Raw genomic sequence first — 10,000 nt, 5'->3', positions numbered from 1 at the left:
GGGGCGATAGAGAGAGAGAGGAATAGAGGGGCGATAGATAGAGAGAGAGGAATAGAGGGGCGATAGATAGAGATAGAGGAATAGAGGGGCGATAGATAGAGAGAGAGGAATAGAGGGGCGATAGATTGATTCGATAGATAGAGGGAGAGGAAAAGAGGGGCGATAGATAGATTCGATAGATAGAGGGAGAGGAATAGAGGGGCGATAGATAGATTCGATAGAGAGAGAGAGGAATAGAGGGGCGATAGATAGATTCGATAGATAGAGGGAGAGGAAAAGAGGGGCGATAGATAGATTCGATAGATAGAGGGAGAGGAATAGAGGGGCGATAGATAGATTCGATAGAGAGAGAGAGGAATAGAGGGGCGATAGATAGAGATAGAGGAATAAATGGGCGATAGAGAGAGAGAGGAATAGAGGGGCGATAGATAGAGAGAGAGGAATAGAGGGGCGATAGATAGATTCGATAGAGAGAGAGAGGAATAGAGGGGCGATAGATAGATTCGATAGAGAGAGAGAGGAATAGAGGGGCGATAGATAGATTCGATAGATAGAGGGATAGGAATAGAGGGGCGATAGATAGATTCGATAGTTATGTAGAGACCAGAGATAATGGAATAATGGGATGATATATGTAAGGAAGAAAATAAAAAGTAGAAGTCTGGGGGGGATGAGGAATAGAGGGGCAATAGATAGACTCAATAGATAGAGGGGGAGGGATAGGGAGGGAAATTATGAGGATTCGAAAAGATGAGAAGAAAAATGGTGAATAAAAAAAGGGAATGAGACATACGCTGAGTCATTATAAATGGAGTGATAAGGATAATAGGCCGATAGATAGACTGTTAATTGGCCTAGAGGTTCAGTGTAGGAAGAGTATGTAGAACACTGACAAGAAGTCAGAGGGAGGAGGAGGAGGGAGGGAGGGGATAGGGAGGGAAATTATGAGGACTCGAAAGATGAGAAGAAAAATGGTGATAAAGGGAATGGACGCATGAGTCATTATAAATGAGTGATAAGGATAATAGCCATATATTACTGTTAATGGCCTAGAGGTCAGTGGAGGATGAGGTATGTAGACGGGCAAGAAATGAAATATGAGAGACAACATATGAGATATGAGGCTTATGTGAAATGAAATTCGAGATATGAGGAATATGTGATATAACGGATAATATATGAGAGAGATATAAAATGACAGACAAAATATGAGACCTGAGGGATATTAAGTATGAGACGAACAGAAAAGGACTATGAGGAAAAAATGAGAAAAGAGAGATATGACTGGGAAGTAACTGTAATAAGAAAATAAATGTGACGGACGAAGAATCATAACAGTCAATGCACTAAGAATCAGTATAAAGTAATAATTTGATTCTATATCATTGGGAATAAAGTTTCATGGTAATTCTTTCCACTCAGAATTGGAATAGAAAATTGGCGATATTACTGTCTTCAACATTTCAACGTTCTTGTCCTATTGTTGTTGCTGTTATCATTGCTATCATTGTTATTATCATTATGATAATGACAATGATTGTGATAGTAATGATAATGATGATTATCATCAGTGTCATCATTCCTATCATTATAATTCATTATAATGATCATTATGATAATAATAGCAACAATAACAACGATAACGATATTGATAATGATATGAAGTATGATGACATTATAAAGATAACAATAACAATAGTAAATTGACAATATATAATGATGATAACAATAATGATAATAATGATAATGATAACAACAACAATGAGGATATTAGATACATGATTATAATAACAGCTACAACAATAATAATGGTAATAATAATAATGATAATAATGATGGTAATGATAATGATAATGATAAACATACAATTGCAATAATAACAACAATGATGATAACAATTATGATATGATAATAAAAACTGATAATGATATTAGTAAGGATGATAATAAGGATAGTAATAATGATAAGAATAATATTAATCAATAACAATGATAATGAAAATGATAATGATAGTGATAGTGATAGTGATAGTGATAGTGATAGTGATAGTGATAGTGATAGTGATAGTGATAGTGATAGTGATAGTGATAGTGATAGTGATAGTGATAGTGATAGTGATAGTGATAGTGATAGTGATAGTGATAATGATAATGATAATAACAATGATAATGACAATAATAATGATGATAATAACTAGAACAATATCAATAACAAAAACAATAACAACACCAAATATCCTCGTAATCTAACTGCCCTCCTTGACCTGACCTGCCCTGGTTGAGTTTCTTGAAAAGGTCATGGATCTGGTTGAAGTCAGGTCGCATCTCCGGTAACTCCGCCCAGCACTGTTTCATGATGTTGATGGCGTCGGGGGGAGCCGCGCCCTTGGACACAGAGGGGCGGATCATGGGCGGGGGCTTCTTCAGGCGGGCGAGGATCTCTGTTGGGCGGGTGGGGGTGGGGGTGGGGGAGTAGATATGGGGGTGAAGGGGGAGAGAAAGAGGGAGAAATATAGAAAGAGAAAGATAAAGATATAGTGATAAGAGATATATAGATAGACAGATAGAGATAGATAAAGATAGATAGAGAGATAGATAGAAAGATAAATAAACAGAAAGATAAAGAAACAGATAAAGAAACAGAAAGATAGATGTATAGATAGATAGAGTGAGAGGGGGGAGGGGTAAGGGATGGAGCAGGGGAATGAGAAAGAACAAATAAGTCTGGGCGAATAGGCCTACCAGTGATTAGAATAATCCTATTTATGTAACGTTGTTTACATCATAGAGATACTTTTTCCCCGTGAGAGTGGGGTATAGATAGATAGATAGATAGATACTGTAGATATCAGAGAGGGAATGAGAGAGAGAGCTAATAATAATGATAATAATGATAATAACAGTACTGCTACTACTACTGATATTGATAATGATAGTAATAATAATGAGAATATTAATAATAGTAAGAGTAATGATAATAAGAATAATGATGGTGATAATAATAATAATGATAATAATAATAATAATAATCATAGTAATAGTAATAATGATAATAATAAAGAAAATAATGATAAAGGTAACAATGATAACAATAATGATGATGGAAATCACAATAATACTAATGATAACAATAGTAATAATGATAATAATAATAATAGTAATACTAATACTAATACTAATACTAATAGTAATAATAATGAAGATAGTCATAGTAATAAAAATAACAATGATAATAGTAATACTAATACTAATACTAATACTAATAGTAATAATAATAAAGATAGTCATAGTAATAACAATAACAATGATAATGAAAATGAGACCGATAATATTATAGTAATAATAACAATGATAACATTAAGGATGATAATTATGAAAATTATGTTTGCAATAATGATAATAATAATAATAATTGTAATGATAATGATAAAAAGTGAAAAAGAAAAAAAGGAACAAAACGAGAATATGGGAGCGAAAAAGTAAAGGAAATTTATTGGAAAAAGAAAAAGAAGAAAGGGAAAAGAAGATGAAGAAGACGGTGAAGAAGAAAAAAATATGAATGATAAGAAGAAGGATGAAAATAATATTAATGACAAAAATAATCGTAATGATGATAGCAATAATAACAAAAACTACAATAACAAAGAACAGCAGAAAAAAAGGAAAAAATAAAAGAAAATAAAAAAATAAAAATAAAGAAAAAATAATAAGGAACGAAGAGAAGAATCCAATAAAGCAACACCAAAAAAAAAAAAAAAAAAAAAAAACAACAACACCAATATCAATCAACACCAAGCCATGCAATCCGCCCCCCTTTACCTTGGTGAGACAGCTGCACCATGCAGTACGGCGCCCCCCTCACCACCACCTCCTGCATGATGATGGCGAAGGAGAAGACGTCCCCCGCAGGCGTGCCCTTCGTCATGAGCCCCTCGTCGCGTAGGAGTTCGGGGGCCGCCCATAGGAGGTCTGGTTGGGTGGTAGGGTGGGTGAGGGTGGATGGGAGGGTGGATGGGGTGGGAGGGTGGGAGGATTTAGGTGGGGAGGGAAGGTGGGTGGAAAGGTGGGTGGAAGGGTAGATGGGAGGGTGGGTGGGGAGGGAAGGTGGGTAGAAGTGGAAGGGAGGTGGAAGGGTGGAGGAGGATGATGATGATGAGGAGGTGGTGGTCGAGGAGGAGGAGGAGGCGGAGGAGGAGGAGGAGCAGAGGGAGGAGGAGGAGGAGGAGGAAGAGGAGAAGGAGGAGGAGCAGAACAAGAGAAGGAGGAAGAGGAGTAGAAGCAAGAGGACGAGGAGAAGAGGAGGAAGAGGAGGAGGAATTAATGAAGAAATTAATGAAATCAATATGGTCAGTAATTCAAATTTGCTATACTAAATATTCATATCATTATTTCTTAGCACACACACACAGACACACAAACACACTCACACATAATCAAATAAACAATCAAACATACACATCCACCCATCCCAACCCCCTCCCACTCCTCAACCCCCTACCCCACCCCACCTTCCACCCCCTCAACCCCCTACCCCCCACCCCACCTTCCACCCTCCCAGTTCCCACCCCCTCAACCCCCTAACCCCACCCCCTTCAACCCCTACCTCCCTACCCCCCTACCCACCTTCCATCTCCCCCCCTCAACCCCCTAACCCCACCCCACCTCCCACCCCCATTCAACCCCCTACCCCATCCCCACCTTCTACCCCCTACCCCCCAACCCATCTCCCACCCCACCTCACACCCCCTTCAACCCCCTACCCCAACCCCACCTCCCAACCCCATTCAACCCCCTACCCCTCACCTTCCACCTTCCACCCTCCCACCTCCCACCTGCTACTCACCTTTCAACGGTCTCTTGGGTGGACTAAGGTTCTGCACGTCGTAGATGGACAGGATGCCGTAGTCGGTCACCTTGAGAACCCAGCGCGCGTCGATCACACAGTTCCTGGAGGTGAGGTGCCCGTGGTGGCGGAGCGGGGACCCGTGCAGGTACCTCATGCCCTGGGGAGAGGGAGGGGGCACGATGAGGGGAGGAGAGTGAGGGAGATGATGAGGGGATGAGAGTGAGGGAGATCATTGAGGGGATGAGAGTGAGGGAGATAATGAGGGGAAGAGAATGAGGGAGATAATGAGGGGAAGAGAATGAGGGAGATAATGAGGGGAAGAGAATGAGGGAAAGAGAATGAAGGAAAAAAATGAGGGAAAGAGAATGAAGGAAAGAAAATGAGGGAAAGAGAATGAGGGAAAGAGAACGAGGGAAAGAGAATGGGGGGAAGAGAATGAGAGAGTGAGGGAGACAATGAAGGAAGAAGAATGAAGGAGAGAATGAGGGATGAAGGGAAATGGGAGGGAAAGAAATAGGTGGGGGATAGTTGCCTGTAGTAAAAGAGCGAGGAGCCATGAGGGGATTGAGGGTGAGAATGAGGGATGGAATGAGGGAAGAAGATGAATGGGAGAGAGAGAGAGATGAGAATAGAGGAAGAGAGTGGGACAAGAGGGACACAGAGTGGAAGACGGAGAGGGAAAGGGAAGGGAAAGGGAAAGGGAAAACGAGAAGGAGAGGGGGAGGGAAAGGGAGAAGGAGAAGGAGAGGGAGAAGGAGAGGGAAGGGAAACGGAGAGAGTGAGAAAGATATAGATAAACAGAAAGAGAGGAGGAAATTGTAAGGCAATAAGAAAGGGAGATAATGGTAATGGTTATATATATATATATATATATATATATATATATATATATATATATATATATATATATATATATATAAATATAGAGAGAGAGAGAGAGAGAGAGAGAGAGAGAGAGAGAAAGAGATGGATGTAATATATATATATGTAATATATATATATATATATATATATATATATATATATATATATATATATATATATTTATATATATATATAGATAGAGAGAGAGAGAAAGAGAGAGAGAGAGAGGGAGAGAGAGATAAAAAGACAGAGAAAGAAATAGATAGATTGATAGATAGAGACAGAAAGGGTGTAAGCGAGAGAGGGTCCAATTATTAACCAGAGCAGAACAAATTCTTGCTTTTGAGTACAGAGAGCGGTCTAAATATCGTTGGCACTTATCATCGAAAAAATACATGATTATAAAATGATGATGGTAAAAAATAAATGTGATAGTAAGAATCATAATAAGGATAATAATAGTAATAGTAGTAGTAGTAATGATGATGATAATGATGATGATTATGATGATAACAATGGTGATGATAATAATGATAATAATAATAACAATTTTAATGATAATGATGGTAAAGATAATCCTGGTAAGGATTATAATAATATCAATAAAGAATAGTGATGATAATAAATACCATAATAAAGAATTATACAAATGATAAAAGTAATGTTGGTAACGATAACGATTATAATAATGGCAATGATAAGGATGATAATAATAATAAGGATAGTAATTACAATAAAAATATTAATAATAATAACAATAATAAAACCTCTGATAATGATGATAATGATAATAGTAATAATGATGATGATAATAAAAATGATAATAATAATGATAATGACAATAACAATAATAATAACAATAATAATAATGATAATAATAGTGATAATGGTAATAATGATAATGACAATAACAATAATGATGATGATAATAATAATAATGATAACGACAACAACAACAACAATAATAATAATAATAGTAATAATGATAATAATAATAATAATAATGATGATAATAATAGTGATAATGATAATGATAACAGTAATAAAAATAATAATGATAATAATAATAATGATAATAATAATAATGATGATGATAAAAATAATGATAATAATGATCATAACAATGATAACAATAATAATGATAATGATAAAAAATAACATTGATAGTAATGATAAGGATGATGATAATGCCAATGATAAGAATAAGAATCCTCCGAGGGGACTAGTCTGCCCTGTAAAAATCACAGAAGAGGAATAGTCCACTATGGAAAAAAACAACAACAAAAAAACTAGGGAGTGGAACAGCCTCCCTTGCAAAAATCACGGGAAAGGACCAGCCTGCCTTGCAAAAACCACGGAAGGGGAAAGGGTCCTGCTGGTGGAAAATAAACCGGCGAAGAGCAGGAGGGGAACGAAGTGTCCTGCAGGATGGGATTCAACCAACACCTCAGCAGGTGATTGGTGACACGAGCACTTTCCCTGCGTGTGTGTCATGCTGAATCCGTATTCAACTTCAAAATTAAAATGGTAAATGTGTAATAAAATAAGATAAAGACCAATCAATTATGAATGATATGAACCCAGAATAAAAGTAATGCACGAGGAATAAGAAGAGGTGAAATATTGCAGTCTTACGAAAAGAAAAAAGAGGAGAGAGAGCGTAGAAGGACTGGATGGCATAGGGTGTGAAGAACATGGCCGAAACAGCTTTCTTGGTTGCAGTGCTTCAGCTTGAACATAGTGTGTGGTATTGAGGGCTGCTCCTCCTCCGTGGAGCGAGGTGTTGCTCCGATGCTCCCCGAGAGGATATGTGTGAATCACGTGTGAGACATGTGACATTGCAGTGAAAAGAAGGAAGTGTTGCATGTGTACATAGCCCTTGAGAAGAGAAAGACAAAACAACACTGGCATGTCTAGGGTGACAGGGAGAGAAGAGTAAACGGATAGGTGAAGCAACGAGCGTACGTATATATGTGTGTGTTATGATATATATGTAATAAATAGAATGGTGGAAGAGTATATTGCATAGAATACAATTATATATATATGTATGTAGATAAATAGCAACGTAAGCCTGCATATATAAATAATATTCAATGGACATAATAACAATAACAGCAAGACAAAATATAAACACAAATGGCAAGGTTACATATCTCCCTTGATTCTTAAAATCTGGTGTTGCTAAATAAGGATAATCGGGAAACTGCATAAGAAAAGGAATAAGAGAAAATGTTTACCAAAAAGTGTGAGAAATAGAGAATATTAACATAGAAAGGGACAGTGTATGTGATCTTGTGACAGTTAGATTTGCTAGTTGTGTGAGTGCCAACGGGCTTAAAGGAACTAGTGGGGTGGCGCTGAAGGAAAAAAATACCTTCAGGGGGCGGTAAAAGTAACAATGAACGGGCGGAAAAAAAGAGAGAATAAAGAGAGAGCAAGAAGAGAAGAGTTGAATGTAAGAGAAAAAACATAAACCGATAAAAGAGAGGAGGGACAAGGAGGTTGAAAAAAGTTCTTCCAAAACACAGGAAACTGACCTTGACCCCCTCCCTTGTGACAATAAAGTCGAAAATCCCATCACAAAACCCCGAAAATTCACCCTAACGACCTCCCCTGAGCCTCGAAAGTCGAAAACCCCATCCCAAAACCCCGAAAACTCACCCTAACGACCTCCCCTGAACCTCGAAAGTCGAAAATCCTATTCCAAACCCCCGGAAAACTCACCCTAACGAGATCCGTGAGCAGAGAGAGGCGGAAGGACCAGTCCAGCTTGATATCCTCCTGCTGTATCACATCCTGCAGTGACCTCCTCGAGCAGTACTCCCACACGAAGCCAGGTCGAATGGGGTCACATAGCATGCCCAGGAAACCATTCACGTTCTCTTGTCTTAGGTCATGCATCTGGAGTGGTATGGGGGTGGGGGTGGGGCGAGAGGGGAGGGGAGACGAGGGTGGGGGGAGAAGGACGACAGGGGAGGGGACATAGGGAGGCGAGGGGGAAGGGGGTAAAGGTATGACCAAGAGGAGTGGATGTAGGGGGAAATGGGGTGTGAGAGGGGGGTGGGAAAAGGGGAAGAACAAAGTATGATTATTTTCAGAGTAATGATAACAATCGAAATAGACAGGTATTGTCATTATTATCATTACTACCACTATTATTACTATTATCAATATTATCATTATTATCATTGTCATTATTATCGTTATTATCTTTAATATTATCATCATTATTATCATTATAACTATTACTATTGTTAAAATTTTCATAATTATTACTATCATTATCATTATTTTTATAATCATTATAATGATTATAATTATCATCATTATGATATTTATTACTATTACAGTCATTATCATTATTATCATTTTAATCATTATTATTATCATTATAATCATTATTATTATCATTATAATTGATACCATTATCATTATTAATACCATTGTTACTATCATTATTACTATCATTCATATAATAATGATATCCATGATTATCGCCATTATCAACATTACTACAAATGATATCACTGACCTGCTTTAACAAGGTCATCGTGCGGTTCTTGACCTCGAAGTTGCCTGGGTTGTAGAAGTATCTCAGGTGAACGAAGTCGCCCTGTGGAAACACGAGGGAATTTGTGGTTGCGTGGTTTGCTGGACACATATTCGGACACATGTGGTGAGATTGGTTTTATTCTAAGTACAGATGCATGCGTAGAGATAGACTTAATCGAGACAGATACGTATAGGAAAACGCGGGAACGTACAGGAACACACAGATGTACAAACATACACACACCCAGCCACACCCACACACCCATACATAAACACTTCCTAGCACACACACACACACACACACACGTAAACACTTCCTGACCCCCCCCCACCCCACACACATAAACACTTCCTGACCTCCCCCCCCCCACACACACGTAAACACTTCCTGACACACACACACACACACGTAAACACTTCCTTACCCCCCCCCCCACACACACACGTAAACACTTCCTGACACACACACACACACACGTAAACACTTCCTTACCCCCCCACACACACACACGTAAACACTTCCTCACACGCGCACACACAGGTAAACACTTCCTGACACACACACACACACACACACATAAACACTTCCTGACCCCCCCCCCACACACACACACGTAAACACTTCCTGACCCCCCCACACACACACGTAAACACTTCCTGACCCCCCCCCCCCCCCCCACACACACGTGAACACTTCCTGACACCCCCCCCCCCCACACACACCTAAACACTTCCT

The 10,000-nt window shown here is 38.7% G+C and overlaps 1 protein-coding gene across 1 annotated transcript in view; it reads right to left on the bottom strand.

Annotated features, from left to right (window-relative positions):
- LOC122249454 (uncharacterized) overlaps positions 1-10,000 on the bottom strand; it is a 94,478-nt gene that overhangs the window by 10,936 nt on the left and 73,542 nt on the right. The window contains exons 12-16 of the mRNA XM_086551751.1: positions 9,245-9,325; positions 8,437-8,613; positions 4,843-5,002; positions 3,819-3,968; positions 2,269-2,440 (exon numbers count right to left, since the gene is read on the bottom strand). Of these exons, the coding sequence (XP_086407877.1) occupies positions 2,269-2,440; positions 3,819-3,968; positions 4,843-5,002; positions 8,437-8,613; positions 9,245-9,325 (740 nt within the window). The remainder of the gene's footprint in view (positions 1-2,268; positions 2,441-3,818; positions 3,969-4,842; positions 5,003-8,436; positions 8,614-9,244; positions 9,326-10,000) is intronic.

This window comes from Penaeus japonicus, unplaced genomic scaffold (assembly GCF_977035675.1).
Source record: "Penaeus japonicus unplaced genomic scaffold, GWHDUDI00000001_assembly GWHDUDI00000025, whole genome shotgun sequence".
NCBI lineage: Eukaryota > Metazoa > Arthropoda > Malacostraca > Decapoda > Penaeidae > Penaeus > Penaeus japonicus.
The sequence above is the reverse complement of the archived record's forward strand: the minus strand, read 5'-3'. Positions and strand labels throughout refer to the sequence as shown.